At 42.4% G+C, this 18088-nt stretch overlaps 2 protein-coding genes across 2 annotated transcripts; both read left to right on the top strand.

Annotated features, from left to right (window-relative positions):
- Nucleotides 1-347: 347 nt before the first annotated feature.
- Nucleotides 348-1391, top strand: LOC141600741 (uncharacterized). The gene has a single exon (XM_074420987.1). It carries the CDS (start codon nucleotides 348-350, stop codon nucleotides 1389-1391), a length of 1044 nt encoding a protein of 347 aa, XP_074277088.1.
- Nucleotides 1392-3143: 1752 nt separating this feature from the next.
- LOC141600740 (uncharacterized) lies at nucleotides 3144-3977 on the top strand. The gene is made up of 2 exons (XM_074420986.1): nucleotides 3144-3605; nucleotides 3678-3977. The coding sequence occupies exons 1-2, from the start codon at nucleotides 3144-3146 to the stop codon at nucleotides 3975-3977; spliced, it is 762 nt and encodes a 253-aa protein (XP_074277087.1).
- Nucleotides 3978-18088: the final 14111 nt, after the last annotated feature.

Genomic DNA, 18088 nt, shown 5'->3' with positions numbered 1-18088 from the left:
AAAGCTCATCCATAACACCGTCGGCTAGAGTGAGTGAAGCCAAGAAGGGTAAAAAACCTTGTGAAGAGTCTTCAAATGGGAAAATTCAAGTGGAAAACGATGTTGATGGATATGTGGAAGACCTCCCTTATGAGGAATAAGCTATTGAAGAAGTGCCTTTGCAACACACCAAAAAGGTAACAAAGAATTCGGTTCCTCCAAAGGTATCTTCCAATTCTCAACTTGTGTCTAATATTCCTTATCCCTTAAGAGCCATTAAGAGTAGGGAAAACCTTAAGTATGCCAAGTTTTGTGATATGCTTGAGAAACTTGAAGTTACCCTACCCTTTACGGAAGTGATTATGAACATGCCAACTTACTCAAAGTTTTTAAAAGATATCTTGACCAAGAAAAGGGTCTTGGGTGACCAAGAGATAGTGGCTATGGAACAGGCATGTAGTGCTCATATCATTAACAAAATGCCCACTAAACTTGGTGACCCGGGAAGCTTTTCAATCCCATGTGTAGTTGGTGGTGTTCCTATATCAAGAGCTCTTTGTGACTTGGGAGCAAGTGTGAGCGTCATTTCTTTAAAAGTTGCAAAGAAGATTGGCATTCAAAACCTTGCTCCTACTACCATGACTCTCCAATTGGCGGATAGGTCTGTCAAGCGCCCTATGGGGGTGCTTGAAGATGTACCCGTCAAGGTTGGAAAGCTTTTAATCCCCGCCGATTTTGTTGTCCTTGATATTTCGGAGAATAGCCATACCCCCATCATCCTAGGTAGGCCATTTTTGGCTACCAGAGGAGTGATCATTGATGTGAAGAATGGCCGGCTAACCTTCCAAATTGAGGGCAACAATGTCGAATTTAACCTCCCACATTTGATGAAAGGACCAAGAGTAGAAAGGTTGAGCACCATTGAGGTGATTGATGAGGTAGTGCATGAAGTAGCCCGAGAAGAAGCGGAAATGGAAGAGGTTTTTCAAATCTCCTTGCATGATGAAGCTATGAAGGAAGATCATGAAGTTGATGAAGAGCTTTTGAAGAAAGTGGAGGGCTTTCTCCCTCCAAAGGTACAACTCAAACCCTTACCTCCCACACTCAAGTATACTTTTCTTGATGAGGGGGAGGCTTACCCGGTGATCATAAATGCTAACCTAAGTGAGTCACAAGAAATGAAACTTTTTCAAACCTTGAGAACTCATAGAGGCTCACTCGGGTATAGCATAGATGACATCAAGGGCTTGGGCCCGAGTTTGTGCATGCATAGAATTGTCTTGGAAGAGGGGAGTCAACCAAAGGTAGATGGTCTTAGGAGGATAAACCCGAAAATGGCCGAGGTAGTTAAAAATGAAGTTTTGAAATTACTTGAGGCCGGGATTATCTATCAAATAACGGATAGTAAATAGGTAAGTCTGGTTCACGTGGTACCAAAGAAGGGAGGGGTGCAAATGGTTGAGCAAGAAGACGGGACCACCCTACCTACTAGACCGGTGACGGGATGGCGAAGGTGTATTTGACTATAGGAAACTTAATGCCGCCACCCTTAAAGACCATTTCCCGATTCTCTTTATAGACCAAATGCTTGAGAGGCTTGCGGGACATGCATACTATTGCTTTTTAGATGGTTACTCCGGGTTCTTCCAAATCCCCATTCACCCGGAGGACCAAGAAAAAATAACTTTCACATGTCCCATAGGAGTCTATGCATATCGTCGGATGCCATTCGGGCTTTGCAATGCGCCCGACACCTTTCAAAGGTTCATGATGGCAATCTTTTCGGACTTTCTAGAGAAAAGCATGGAGATTTTCATGGACGATTTTAGTGTCCATGGGGACTCATTTGATCATGGTCTTGACAATTTGACTAATGTATTGAAGAGATGTGAGGAGCACAACCTTGTCCTAAATTGGGAAAAATGCCATTTTATGGTATAGGAGGGGGTTGTACTCGGTCACGTTGTCTCTAGAAGGGGTATTGATGTTGATGGTGCTAAGGTTGCCGTTATATAAAACTTGTCACCTCCTTCCAATGTGAAGGGAGTGAGGAGTTTTCTAGGCCACGCCGGATTTTATAGGCGTTTCATTAAAGATTTTCAAAGATAGTAAAACCATTAACTTCATTACTCCTCAAAGATGCCCCTTTTGTATTTGATGAACCTTGTCTTGAAGCTTTTCATAGGTTGAAGGAAGCATTGGTCACGGCTCCGATAATCCGAGCTCCGGATTGGAACCTTCCTTTCGAGATCATGTGCGATGCTTCGGACTTCGCTTTTGGTGCGGTCCTTGGGCAAGTGGTGGATAGGAAGCACCATGTGATTTATTACACAAGCAAGACCCTTGACCAAACATAATGTGGCTATTCTACGACCGAAAAGAAGATGTTAACAATTGTGCATGCCGTTGAAAAGTTTCGGCAATACCTAGTTGGGTCTAAGGTGGTGGTTTACTCCGATCACACCGCCTTGAGACAATTAATGGTGAAGAAAGATGCAAAGCCCCGACTTTTGAGATGGGTCCTACTTCTCCAAGAATTCGATTTAGAGATCAAGGATAAGGCCGGGACGGAAAATGTTGTAGCCGACCACTTATCAAGATTGACCGTTGAAGATCATGGGATACAAGACAAGAGTGGACCCATCAATGAATGGCTACGGGATGATGGGCTCATGGAAATTAGCACCAAGACCCCTTGGTTTGCGGACCTTGCAAATTATCTTGTGAATGGCTTCATTCCGGATGACTTCGAACCAAGGGAAAGGAGAAAGTTGCGGCATAATGCTAAGAGATACTTTTGGAATGACCCACACTTGTTCCGCAAGTGTGGGGATGGAATGTTCCGAAGATGTGTCTCTAGAGAGGAGGGTTTAGAGATTGTTGACTGAGTGCACAATTCCGCTTATGAGGGACATTTAGAAACCTCTAGAACTATTGCCAAGATCCTCCAAGGGGGATTCTATTGGCCCTCCATGTTTAGAGACATTCATTATTTGGTGAAATCGTGTGATGCATGCCAAAGGGTTGGGAACATTGGGAAAAGGAATGAGATGCCCTTAACCAACATATTGGAGATTGAGCATTTTGATTGTTGGGGCATAGACTTCATGGGACCGTTCCCCAACTCTTGTGGAAATGAATACATCTTGGTTGCGGTGGACTACATGTCCAAATGGATTGAAGCGGCCGTCTCTCCCACCAATGATAGCAAGGTTGTGATAAAGCTCTTCAAAGGCACGATTTTCCCAAGGTTCGGAACCCCAAGAGTAGTCATAAGTGATGGCGGATCACATTTCCGCAAGAGTATTTTCAAAGCTCTACTTGAAACACATGGAGTGCGGCACAAAACCGCCCTTGCCTACCACCCTCAAACTAGTGGGCACGTGGAGGTTTTTAACCGCCAAATTAAAGCCATTTTGGAGAAAGTCACAAATAAGAGCCGGAAGGATTGGTCACAAAAGCTCCCGGATGTGCTATGGGCATTGAGAACCGCCTACAAGACACCCCTTGATACCAACCCCTATAAGCTTGTGTACGGGAAAGCTTGTCATTTTCCTGTTGAGCTAGAACACAAGGCTTGGTGGGATCTCAAGGAGATGAACTTTGACTTTGATGCCGCCGGAGAGGTGCGCTTTCTCCAAATGAATGAGCTTGAGGAATTAAGATTGGAGGCTTATGAGAGCTCCAAAATCTACAAGGATCAAACGAAGAAATGGCATGATGGCAAGATCATGAAGAAGGATGTAAGTGTTGGAGACCTTGTTCTCCTTTTCAACTCCAAGGTCAAGGTATTTCCGAGCAAGCTCAAATCAAGGTGGTCGGGACCCTTTAAGGTGATGCAAATATTTCCTTACGGCGCTTTCGAGCTTTGGAGTGAAGAAGGTGGAACCTTTAGGGTCAATTATCAACGAGTCAAGCGCTACTATGATGGTGACAACAAAGGACCGATTAAGGTGCTCTACCTCGGGGAACCCCTCCCCGAGAAGAGGGCAAATTGAAATTTTTCTTGAACAAGATTTGGTTTGGTGGAGTTCCTCAAGAACCACCACTTGTACATAGCATGCATATAGTTAGTACTTGATATAGTTTGGATTTATCATTCTTTACAAAATTTGGATTGCAAGGCGAGACCCTTAGCCTTACCCATAATCCCGACACGAGGCGTCGGTTTGATAGCTGAAAACTCGCAAAAATGGGTAAGTGAAGGAGTCGGGAATTGATTTGAAGAGTCAAAGGAGGAAAACACGCTGAAATTGAACCATTGTAACTCTGTGTCGGTGGACCGGCAGCCGGTGCCCTCCACCGGTAGCGACCTGTAAAATTTCTGAAGAAAAAAGAAGGAAACAAGCTGAGGAGAAGTCCCTGCCGGAAGCCGGCCCACCGGCAGGGAGATCCATATTTATCAAAAACGAAGAAAAAGTTGAAGGAAGGGAATCCTCTGCCGGCAGGCCGGCATCCGGCCCATCGGTAGAGGAATCGCCACATAGGAGGAAAAGGGAGAAAATCAACAGAGAGGAAGTCCCTGCTGGCAGGCCGGCAGCCGGCCCACCGGCGGGAGATACGTTGAAGACAAGAATTAAGATTGGGATGTGTTATGTGCCGGTGGACCGGCAGCCGGTGCCCTCCACCGGCAGCGCGTTAAATTTTCCTTTGTAAAAATTCGATTTTTTGGAAATCTTGGGTGTGTTCCCTGCCGGCTCCCGGTTCGCTCACCGGCAGGGACACACAAATCTCTGCACAAAACTATCCGACACCCCCTTTACTTTCTCATTCTTTTCTATTCTTTCTTCTCTCTTCTTCCTCCTTCCTCCACTCCATTACCACCAAATCACATCAAAACTCCATTAAACCACCCCTAACCTTCATCCATCAACCATCAAACATCCTTCCTCCATTAAACCTTCACTCGTCCTTCCTTTTTCATCCTTCAAACTACCAAAAATCATGGCAAACAAGAGGACAAGGGCAGAGTTGTCACTTGCACAACAAAGGCTAGTCGAGGCAGCGGCGTGCGACACCAACCTGGATCCCGATTTTCCGGATGTGGTGTTTGCATCCCAAACACAAAAAGGTAAATTCATCTTGTTCAAAAATCGCCCCTTAACCCCGACTAAATTCATTTGTCGACCGACTATGAGGAATTTGGGTTTAGACACGGAAACTTTTGACTTGTTTAAAGGTGTTGGAATGAAAGGCTTGTATGATATGCACGAGGAAAACTATCCCCGTCTTACGTGGGAATTCCTTAGTAGTTTTCGCCTAGATAAGCACCGGCAAACTCAATTGGTTGCCCAAATTCACTTCCGATTAATGAACCGGGACCATTCCATGTCCCTTGCTAGATTGTGCCGAATTTTCGGTCTCTCAAATCCCCCAAACTATAAGCCACCCGAGGATGCTCACTTTTCTTGGGGGTGTAAAGCCATTTCGGGGTTAGATGATCGAAATGGCGTCAAAAGACCGGAAATTGCATGTCACAATGCCCCCATGCGAATATGGCACCGATTTGTGGGGGGGGGGGGGGGCTCCATTTTTGCAACTCACGAGCCATGGGTATTTAAAGTCGTGGAATTGGAAATTCTTGGCTCTTATTTGATCACCGCTCTGACCCCCTATGAGATTAATGTGGGCCATCATTTGGCCCTCCACTTGAACAAGCTTGCTAAATCGCCGGGGCAAAAAGTCCCTCTCCATGTGGATGGCATCATCACCCGAATTGCCAAGTGCCTAGATCGCTCGGTGGACTTAACCAACTTAAGGTGGATCCGGGGGGAAACCTACATCACGAAGGATTGGATAACGAAAAAGCTTCAGTGGATTAAAACCAATCCTTTTGATGGGATCGATTATTGGCTAGTGCAAAAGAAAAACTCGGTCCCAATTCCCAATGCCTCTAAATTTAAGATCAAGCCCGGTGAAGCCACATACCTCCTTGAGATTGAGGAGGATGCCGATGAAACCCAACCTCCTCCGGTTCACCCAATTACATATGGTAGGGACAACCGGAGGGAGACCCCTTCTACCCTCAACTACACCATGCCCTCCTCCTCTTTCCAACCACAAATCTTCCAACCTCAACCATGAGGGGGGGGGGGGGCAACTTCGGTGAGGGCTCATCTAGCCATGTTCCTCCTCCCCCGCCACCACTTCATGCCGATTTGATCACCTTTATGAACGACATGCGATTGGGTTTGCAAACCGCCGCTAGTGAGAGGCGGGGCATTGAACAAAGGTTGGACCGGATCTACTATGACAATTCCGTGGGTCAATTTCCGGTCTTCGATGATTACATAAGGAGGAACTACGAGCATCCTTCCCACCTCCACCCTTCTTACTACCTTGAGCCGGATGGTGGGTATTATAGCAAGGGGACATTTGTCTACACCGACATCAACCTTCGGCGGGATTACTTTGCCGCCCCGGTCTTTCCCCCTCCTACTTCTCAAGGGGAGGGGCATGATGCTCAATGGTTTGGAGGTACCCCCACCATTTTCTCCAACCCCGAGGTAGGGAGTGGCTCGGGGGCGGGCGCGGAAGACTTTATCGCGCCCAACATGGTTTTCGGCGATTCCTCCGGTCCCGTGAACACCGACGACTTCCTTAGGGAGTCCGAATTCGGAACCGGGGATGATGATGAGGAGGAGGAGGACAATGAGTCCTAGACGGCCTCACACTTGGCTTATTTTTTCTCCCTTTCCAATCCAAATGTCAAGTATGTTTCCCTACAATCCAAACTTCTCATTCATATTTCAATTTCGTATGCATTTAGTTAGTTGTATAATATGTAGAATAGAAGCATATAGTTGCATTCATCTAGGATTGCATTAGATTTAAATTTTTTAAAATATTGTCGCATTTAGATATTGCATTCATATAGTATAGCTTGCATTGTAATTTCAATACCGCATGTAGCCTAGTTCATGCATTGCATCTTCATTTAAAAATACAAAAAAAAATCGAAAAATTGAAATTCCCACAAAAACATGCATTTTTATTTTCGAATCTCCTCCATACACTATGTAAATAACAAGTGTGGGGAGGAGATTCCTTATAATCAAAAAAAATCAAAAACATATCTTTCATTTTCGAAAATCAACAAAAACCCAAAAATATGTTCTTTTTATTTTGAATAAAATTTGCCTCTTAACCACACTTCATCCGTCATTGAATGTTGTCAATAATAAGTGTGGGGAGGAGGGCCCCCAAAAAAAACACTAAAACAAGTTATTTATTTTCAAATATCCAAAAAAAAACAAAAATATGTTACTCCTTCCTATTCGGTGTTTTCCCCTTTGATGTGGACACACTATTTTACGAGATGATTAAAAAATGAATAAATGAAGATGATGGGGTTTGTGAATTGGAGAGAGGAATGAATAATTAAGAATTAAACAATAAATTGTGAGTTAGGTGGGGTTTGGTGATAGGAGAGATGAATGAATAAAATAAGAGTAAAAGTTGAGTGGGGTTTGGTAGTAGGAGAGAGGGATGAATAAAATAATAGTAAAAGTTTCCAAAATAAGAAAGGGGAAGAAAACCTGAATAATCCGTTTAAGGAAATAGGGAAGAAAATAGTGAATAGGAGGGAGTATTTAAATTCGAAAAAATCAAACACCACCAAAAATATGTTGTTTATTTTTCCCATTCCCTCCCTATACTTTGTTCCATTGAGGACAATGTAAATTTCAAGTGCGGGGAGGGAAATATCCACTCTTGTGAATATTTGTTTATATTTGTAAATACTTTTAAATTTGATAAAATTTCAAAAAATCCATAAAAATTGAAAAAATTCAGAAAAAAATACAAAAACATTTGCATTGTATATATATATGTCTTTTGTCTAACCTTTGGCATAGCGCATTGACCATTTGAGGAAAAAAGAAGCTAGAAGACCGCTTGGTATAATCCTTCCTATCTCGTACTCCTTTTACTATTCTTTCTTTTTGGTATCTTGGATATTTTGAAGGAGAATGGGAATTTTGTTGCCTTGGGTGCCTTCTTGGGAGACCTGTGGATTGTTTGGTGTTGATGCGTGATGCTAGGATTAGACATTGTTTGCATGTTTATTTTCATGTTCTTTCGATTCCCGCTTGCATTTTGTCACATGCGCATATGTGTTGTGGTTAGAATTAGTTGCACTTAGTTTGTAAATGTTTTGCATAATCATGGTCGAGGAAGGGAACCAAGTACCCCCATGATGAGCTATATCTCCAATTGTGCCTTTCCCCTCCCCGTGACTTGCACCCGTGACCACTTAGTTAGCCGAGGGAGGTGGGCTTGACCAATGAGTTTAGACCGACCTTGTGAGACCTAGGCCGTAGACTAGACCTATGGCTCGACTTAGCCACTCAAAGGTAAGGGTAGAGCCTTCTAGGGTGGGCACATTCATACCCCACCCTCATCTAGGTTTGAGAGTAGGCCTCCTCGCGGGGCGTGTCACATCAAGACGCATAAGTGTGTCATTTCGTCCTTAGACAGTGAATTGCATTTCATTTTTGTGCACATGTTATGAAACAAAATCCGTTTGTATGAGCCTCACATAGCCAAATTAGCTTAGTTTCGTCCCTTACATTGATTTCCTCTTTTGATTCACCCCTCTGAGCCTTAGCCTATTCCTTTTGGCATACCCACTAAAAGAGCTACATTCCAAAAACACCCCTCCTTTTTCAAGAATGGGTCGTGATTTGTAGAAGTGTCTAGGTGGTGGAGTCGGAATTTAGTGATGGGCGAAGTACAAGTCCATTGGGTCGAAAATTAGTCTACATTTGGTGTTGTATATAAATAAGAGGTTGAAATATTAAAGTGAAAAACAAAATAGAAAAGTGAAAAAGTTTTGAAAAATCCAAAAAAATGAGTCGTGTTATGTATATATATTGCCAAGAAAAGAAAAAGGCAAGCAACACCCCTCCTCATCATTAAACGGGGTAGAAAAAGTTGTTGCTAAATAAAGAGGCAATTTGATGTTTTTCCAAAATGAGTCGGGTTTACACAATTTTTGAATCAATTGGGAAACCGAGTTTTTGTTAGGGTGTAGACGTTACCATTTGTTGAAATAAGAGGAGTACTTTCAAATTTTTCCACTTTGAGTTGGGTTTATGCAATTTTTGCATAGTGTTGGTAGCCAATCCTATGTTAGGGCATAGACGTGTCTCATGTGTTGCAATAAGAAATGGGATGTGATGTGTTGACTATTCTTGATCTGAACTCCACATATCCAAATGGTGCTTGCACCAATCCTGTTTTGTCCTACTCCCTAGCCCCGTTACAACCCTTGTTTCATAATGTGTGCATTGTACCATTGTTTGCATTTCATTGGACATAGGACGGTCTTACACATTAGATTGCGGGCACGTTTTCGCTAGTCGAGTTAGGAGAGTGACTTTGGTTACTATTTGTCACAAAAATCACCTTGTTCTTTCATTGAGTGACGAGTGAAAACCGTGAGGATGTCGTTGGCCTAGGTCCCCTTAGTCATGGGTCTTTTGGTTGAATCTCGTGTCGGTTTTGTAATTCTCGGCGGACTTGCCTACTTCCCCTTACCCCTCTCTTGAATGTGTTTCTTGAGTATTGGTCACACTAGGGTTGCTTGAGCCATGCTTAGGGGGTTGGCACCTCCGTTGGCACTTCTGAGACGGTACTCCCGACCAAGACCACGTTTTGTTGCTTGAAAATCCGGCCACTTAGATGAGGAAATTGGACCGTTTTGTTAGATGCATTCTATTGCTTGATTATGTGCTCTCATGATGGATGCATCGCAATTTTGTAGCAAGACCCAACTTGCCTTGCAATAGGGCACTTTTCTCTCATGAGTGTCAAATTGTGAGTTGAAGGGGCGCAGAGTACGCTAATACTCGATCGGCTTAGGTAGTAAAATAAATGAGTGATGCTTATATTGTGCATTCACTCTTAATGCTCACCATAGTAGTCTCTTGTGCATTGATTTTGGACTTACTCGAGGACGAGTAATGTTCAAGTGTGGGGAGGTTTGATATATGATTTATTTGCACCGAATTTCCCTTCTTCTTTTATGAATTCCGACTCATATCAAGTCGGTTTTGTGTGCTTTGCCTTGCATTTTGTGCCCGATTCCCGTATCTGTGATTAGGTGTACCCCTCTTGCAGGAATCAAGGTGATTATAGAGGAATCGGGGCAAGGAAGGCATTTCAATGCCTAAGTATGAAGAAAAGGGAGATGAGGAGCTGAAGCATAGTTCTCTCCTGGCAGCCGGCCCACCGGCAGGGGACATTGCTTTATGGAGAAAAGGAAGAAAAGTAGCTGAGAGGTGTTCTCTGCTGGCAGGCTGGCAGGCGGTCCACCGGCAGGGAACACACGCCCAACACTTAGCCATTTTCAAGTTGATTTTTGGGAGAAGTTTTGAAGGACTCGCTACCGGCACAGGTGGCCGGCAGCCGGGCAACCGGCATGGAGCATCAGGTCTTGAAGAAGTAAAAGAAGAAGTCAAGAATGAAGATTCTCTGTCTGCAGGCCGGCAGCCGGTCCACCGGCAGGGAATACACCAGTTCTTTTTTTCCCCAGAATTTGAAGATGACGCTACCGGCAGAGGCAGCCGGCAGCCAGCTGGCCGACACAGGATGACAAAACACGCAATTGGGCTTTATCTCATTTCTTCCTTTAATCCAATGAAACACTAAAAATACCCCTTCCCTAATCAATTGAAAACAACAACCCTAGATCTGAAAACTTTCCCTAATTTATGTAATCTTTCCTTAATCAAAGCACTAATATTTCCATAATTAATATTAATCCTTTAGTAAAATTAGCTTAGTAGTAGTTATTATCAATTGTTTACATTTGGTATTTGGATTGTATTGGTAGATATTGAAGGATTCTCTTCATTAATTCAATCAAAGCAATCATCTTTACTCTTTGTTGGTACATCTCTTCTCTTATTTACATGCTTAATCAATTGTTTACATTTTAACTTGTCTTTTATCATTGTTGGAATCCTTACCATGTCATCTCTTTTGATTGTTTGTTCTTTTTCATTTGTTTGTTTGAACAATTTGAACATGAGTGAGTAGTAATCTTTCTAGGGTTTATGGGGAGTCTAAATGGAATTAATGGGCATGATTGTGTGAATATTTGAGTCTTTGGTGAAATTGTTTATCTTTCTTAAGCTTGCACACAAGGTGTTTGATGATTTGCATGAGTGAAAGCTTGTGCTTTTTTTCATTGTTGCTTAATTCCTCCTTTGAATGAAAGTTTGTGGTGGTCTTGTTGTTTGCTTAAGAGAGGTGTGATTCTTAATGAAAGTTATTGGTCACCCTTAGGATAATCAAGACATTGATTCATCATCCTAGGATAAACTCTCACCATAGACCCTTTAAATCATCATGTTGCCCCTTAAACCATTTAGATGAACCCGAAAGCCCTAGCCTTTAATCAATCGTATACATTTCCTCTCAATTGCTTGCATTAGTTACATCTAGTAGTTTAAATCAACTCCCTTCCTTTCATTTTTGACTAGACTAGACTCCTAATTAAGCTAAGTGGAAACCCCTTCATCCTCGTGGTTCGACCCCGATTTACACACTAAATTGGGTTAAAATTATTGTTGGTGATAAGAGACTTGACCCTACCTATATCTTACTCATCAGACGCCCTTAACAGAACCCAAACAACATAACAAACAACCCGCCAGCAATCAATGACCAAATCGTCCCGGACATTGACATTCAACCTAGGGTCCCCGAGAACTCAATTCTCAAGCAACTCCAGAAGGCCAAGGCCGAAATATCCATCTGGCAACTAATCGCCACATTCTTTGAGCACCGTCAGGCTTTTCTTCAAGCCTTGGGGAAGCTGACAGTGCCTTCCACCTCCTCACCCGAAGAAGTGATAGCCCATATGACCAGGGACATCTCTGGCCTGAACAACCCAATCATCTTCTCTGACGAGGACAACCTTCCCTTCGGAGCCAACCACAACTTGGCCCTATACAACACCGTGCAATTCTTGAAGAAGAAAATATCTATGGTCTTGGTGGATGACGGATCTACAGTCATTGTCATTCACCTCAAAACGGCTCATGAACTAGGGATCAAGGAAGCTGACCTAGTCACAACCAATCAAGGAGTTCGCGCCTATGACGACACTCGCCGTAAGGTTGCATGTCTTATCACCCTAACCTTCACAACAAGACCCTTGGAGATACAAGCCAGTTTCCAAGTAGTCGACATCGACGCATCATTCAACATGCTTCTAGGGCGTCCTTGGATCCATGCTGCCAAAACCGTCACATCTGCCCTTCACCAGAAAATTAGGGTCCCCTTCAACGGGAAAATAGTCACAATTCTTGCATCCCCAATGAAAGCTGTCATGAAAAAGAGGATAGCCTCTCAAGTCACTGAGGAGATCGACAACGAAATGTGGGGATTCTAAGCCGTGAGTGACCTAACCGACGAACCAACACCTTTTGATTGTGATCCGTTCTCAAACCTCACGTTCAACCACATCCTGATGCGCCAGGGGTATTTCCCGAGCATGCCTCTTAACCCACTGAAAAACACCTTGCCTCCCTTGAAACTGGCCAAGGTCCCCGACATCCATTTCGGACTAGGCTATGAGCCGACCGATGAAGACATCCAGGAGATGGGTCTCCTCGTAAGGAAATGCAAAAACCAAGGAGTTATCCTCCGCCCATATCACCTGACCCTCAACGGCTATTTCATCCTCGAGGGAGAGTCTGAACTTTACAACGGTTTTCCTAAGCCAATATACGACCCCATATTAAAGGTCAAGCATCTGGGCATAGAAGTCTTTTAAGACTGCTATTTCATCCATGACAACAACACCAATGCGACATCGATCAAGTTTGAATCGATCCCTTGCCTGGACGGGCAAGCTGTGATCCTCCTTTTCGGAGAAGACAACATCAAGCACCTCAACTACGAGGACATCATAAACATTGCTCTCAAAGACAACCAGTTCGACCTTACTGCCTTGATCTCTTATGCTAACCCAGAGAAAGCTATCCAAGGCTTGAGGAAGACTGTTAAGTGTACCGATCTCCAAGGCCGCATTCTCAAGATCACAACTGGAGAAGGCCCCATGTTAAAGGAGGGAAGTGAAGACGAGACTGAGTCTGATGATAAGTCTGATTCAGAGTCTGTCTTAGGTCCTAACACTCCCGACACCCCTGGCAAAGTCCCTTTTCCACTGTTTTATCACAAGCTTGGGGTTGTCTCAGAGACCGAGTCAACTAAAGTCACCCCTACTCCCGCAGAAGGTAGCAACCTAGAGCTTGTTCTAGGGGACACCTCCTCTAGTGCGTCGCCTATGACTCCCCATGAGATATTTGTCCTATCCGAGCTTTTTGCTCAGATCGACTTAATGAATGCTAAGTTTGCTTACTACTTGTCTCAATTTAACTGCAATGCAATTCTGAACGAATATGAGGAATTTGACTTGAGTGACTACCCACCTCACCTAGCCAAAGAACTCGACAAATGCGAGCATAGAACACCCATCATTGAGGAGATGGAACCCATCAACGTAGGGAATGACAATGCACCTCAAGAACTTAGGATATGGACCACCCTAGACCCCTCGGAAAGACAATAATTCATCGACCTCTTGCACGAATATAAGGACGTATTCGCATGGTCCTACAAAGACATACCTGGGATCGACAGAGAGATTGCAGAGCACTGGATACCCATTAAGCCGGGAGTTAAACCCGTGAAGCAAAAGTTGTGCCGCATGCGCCCTGGAAATCAAGGAAGAGGTAGACAAGCAATTCAAAGCCAAATTCATTAAAGTTTCCGAATATTCTAACTGGGTGGCTAACATAGTCCCCATACCTAAGAAAGATGGGAGAATTCAAGTTTGCGTCGACTTCAGAGACCTGAACAAGGCAAGTCCAAAAGACGACTTCCCTCTGCCGCACGTTGACATCCTGGTGGACAACACCGCGAGAACACCCTATTATCATTCATAGATGGGTATGTTAGGTTGGGTACAACCTAATAAAAATTGATGAAGAAGACATGCACAAAACTGCATTCACTACACAGTGGGGTACATATTGCTACACTGCCATGCCCTTCGGCTTATTCAACGCTGGAGCAACCTATCAATGAACCGCCACCACTCTCCTACACGACATGATGCACAAGGAAGTGGAGGTATACGTCGATGACATGATCGTCAAATCAAAAGAGCGAAACGACCATATTAGTGCCCTTCGAAAATTCTTCGCTCGCCTTCGGAAATACAACATGAGACTAAATTCTCAGAAGTGTGCATTCGGGGTCACCTCCGGAAAACTCTTGGGACACGCCGTCAGCAAAAGAGGCATCGAAATCGATCCTACCAAAATCAAAGCTCTCCAACAAATGCCTAGGCCTAAGAACGAGATGGAGATTTAAGGATTTCTCGTTCAAGTCCAATACATCGGCCGCTTCATAGCCAAACTCACTACGATTTGGAAACCCATCTTCAAGAAGCTTCGCGCCACCGATCACACCGATTGGGACGACGACTGCCAAAAATGTGACACCCCTCGTTGAGGTAACTAAAAGGTCTAGTAAAACGTAGCGGAAATACGTGATTTTTTTAAAACTTTTAAGGCTTCTATTGAAGTCCAACGCGAGGTATCACTAACACGATAGGTAAGTCTAGATAGTTAAGTTTAAGTTTACAACACAAGTCAATTTATTGGGGAAAAGATATCCCACGAATTAACATAGTTCAAAAGTAGGTGAGTCTATTAAATGATAACTAAATAAGGTCCGAGGTAAGAACTCGCTAGCTCACACGGTCTTCCCCACTTAAGCTTCATCACCAACTTGTCATTCACAATACATATGAAAGCCACAGTCAGTGGGGAGTAACTCAGGGTTCTCCCAGCCACAATATGTCAAAATACAAGTAATTAGGAATGTAATTAAATAAACAAGTATAAGAATAAATACTTACGGTGACAAGAGGATCATGATTAGTATACGAAATGCAATAAGAGTAGTTATGCATAAATGTGAGAAGAATAATTAGGTCAAACGGTCAAGTATTGACTCAACTCCAATGTAAGACAAATTACAAAGCATGGACTCAAACAAGACAACCCTCTAGACTCCAACCTCTTGGTAGGACGACGATCATAATACGGTCCTAGTCTAAACCTGGCCAGACTCTCGGGATGGACGACACCCGATTCGACAAACGATACCAAATCGTATCCAAGACTCGAAATATGGTACACCTAACCGTGCCCGAAAGTCGAGTAACCCCAAATCGGAAACTCGTCACCTAACCGTGACCCCCGGTCCGAAGAGGCGGAAGGAAAAATAGCCCAAACCGGAAACATGGCACCTAACCGTAACCAATGGTCCGCAAGGGTAAAATAAGGAATGTCAAGACGTCACACAATGTAAGTCACCATACTTGGATCACAAACAAGAGTAACCATAATGGCATGATCATCACGTAAACATGTCCTAAATTGATCACTTATTAATCACGGAAAAGATACATGCGTGAATCATTGGTTAATATAAGTTATAGGCGAAGAAAAACAATCGAGAGGGTCTCGGCCGGTTGTGGGCGGCCGGTCCACCGGCTGGGACTCCGAGCAAATATTGGATTTTCAATAAAACTTACGGGGGTTCCCAGCCGGTCCGATGCTTTGGCGGCCGGTCAACCGGCTGAGACCCATGGCTCATTTTTGAAAAAATTGTAAAAAGGCCAAATGTTACAGGGGGTTCCCAGCCGGTCCAGATGCCGGCGGCCGGTCAACCGGATGAGACCCACGACACATTTTGAAAAGTGAAATAGAATACAGGGGGTTCCCAGCCGGTCCAGAGCCGACGGCCGGTCAACCGGCTGAGACCCACTGTACGCGTGAATCGCCAAAATCGTCTCTCAAATCATTTGCAAACAACCACAAATCGTTCCGCAACAATTGTTTACCTATCCTAGCATGATTCTAACCAAGAAAAACAACATAATTGAGATAGAAATTCAACCAATACGGATCAAAGACAATAAAGGGTGAAACTTTTCCTTAAACATGTGAGAAATGTTATTCAAGTATTCTAATCAACATTCATTCACCACAAATCATGCAAGACAACAAATTTAACAATCATATGAGTCTAATACTACACAAATCACACAATTTTAACATAAAAGTCGAGTAACCCATCACCGTTACCTTTTTGCACTTCAATCTTCTAAAGACTCGTCAATGATGTAGCTATCCTCCTCCGGGTTGTCCAAGTTCTCCCCTAAACACAAAAATAAAGGTATTAAGTCAAGAATCCACATCCTTATAAGATGAGAATTTCGAAATAGAGGAAAAGATGGCAACTTTCTTACTTAGAAAGAAGGGAAATGAGAAAAGGAAGAGAATGGCGCGAAAAGGAACGAGATTGGTGAAGAATTGAGTGAGATATGGTGATTTTAGGGTTAGTAAGGGAAGGTTCAACAATGGTGATGTGGTTGTTGGGAAATTTCAGAAATTAGAAGTGAGAGAGATGAAGTTGTGAGGGTTTAGTTGAGGTTTTGTGTAGAGAAAAGAGGGGAAAAAGGCCCATGAGTCAAGTTAAGCCCAATAACTCAAAATGAGTCGGTATCTACTAGAATTTTCGTCCCAAGTCTATTATAACTCGAGTCGGAGGATAATATTATTAAAATCTACACTATCATTACCGTTACGATATTTTATGAAAATAAGCTTTAAATAATAATTATTTAATAAAAATTACTTAAAATTTATTTAAAATATAAGGAAAGCGCGGGGTGTTACAAAAAAGCCTTCGACAGGATAAAGCAAATCCTATACAAACCTCATGTCCTTATGCCACCTCTGTTGGAATATGTGTCCTCCGACAATAATGCGATCACGATTGTTGATCATGATGATCACATGTTTAAGTCTCATTATAAAGAATACAATTGGGAAGTAATATTTCTTTGTCAATCGGTCAACATATATCGGTAATGATTGGTGACTAGAGTTTGACATTCTTGTGTGTGACGGTGGTGATCAGTTGACCCCCTAGGTCATACCTATAGGGCAACACTCTTAATTGATTATTTAATTAATCGTATAACGTTACGAGTTAATTAAATTACTTGAAAATTGACGGACGATTTTGGAAGTATAATTTACGTATCATATTGAAATGTGATTAAATGAGATACGGTCTGAATAATCGAATTGTATCATTACTCGGATGAAATTATTGTTTAAAGAAACAATCGGAATTGAATGAATTATTATAAATAAAATCTGTTGTGATTTATAAATGGTAAAATATTTTGGTACAAGTAATTATGAAATTACTAAGTCAGTTTTTGTATGTGACGTATTTTAATAATACGTTGATTTTTAATATGTTAAAAATACATAACAAATTTATGCTACATGTGACATGTTACATATTGAGAAATTGACAAAAATAATATGGACTCCATATTATGATTGTACCGAAATTAAGGGGTATTAGGTTAACATTGTGTTGTTTAATTTATTAGTAAACACAATGATTACCTAATTGTCTAGCCATACAACCCTATTAAACATTGTTAAGAGCAACAATTGCATGCATTGGCTCACCCATAAAGCCCCCTTCCACCCGGTTTTGAGAAGACAAAAACCATCATGGTTTTTGATATTTTGACCTAATAATATACAAAATGTTGTGTATCACTAATTCATTCTAACACTCATCCAAAAATATAATTCTAGAGAGAAAAATAATCCTCCACTTCTTCTCTCTACAAAACCGAAATATTCAAAGTGTTACATAATATTTTGGTTCAATTTTCTTCTAAATTAATATTGTACTAGCTCCTATAATATTAATTTAATTAAGGGTTAGCTTTGGGTATAAATCCTAAGGAGAGATCCTACACTTGGATCTTGGTTCATCCATAAGGGAAAGCTCAAGAACAAGAGAGAAAGGTGATCTCTCTTGTGCCCATTAAACCGAAATACCCTTTGTAAGAATAATGTTTCTTTCTCATTTTATTAATTAGTTTGCATGCATAAGTTCCATCTTTAATTTTATGACAAATTAATTTTAACATATATGAGTATGTTAGTATGTATATAGATCTACATTTCCTTCAACCTCAACAGAG

The sequence above is a fragment of the Silene latifolia genome, chromosome 9 (assembly GCF_048544455.1).
Source record: "Silene latifolia isolate original U9 population chromosome 9, ASM4854445v1, whole genome shotgun sequence".
In the NCBI taxonomy this organism is placed as follows: Eukaryota; Viridiplantae; Streptophyta; class Magnoliopsida; order Caryophyllales; family Caryophyllaceae; genus Silene; species Silene latifolia.
This window is presented reverse-complemented; position numbering and strand designations above follow the sequence as displayed.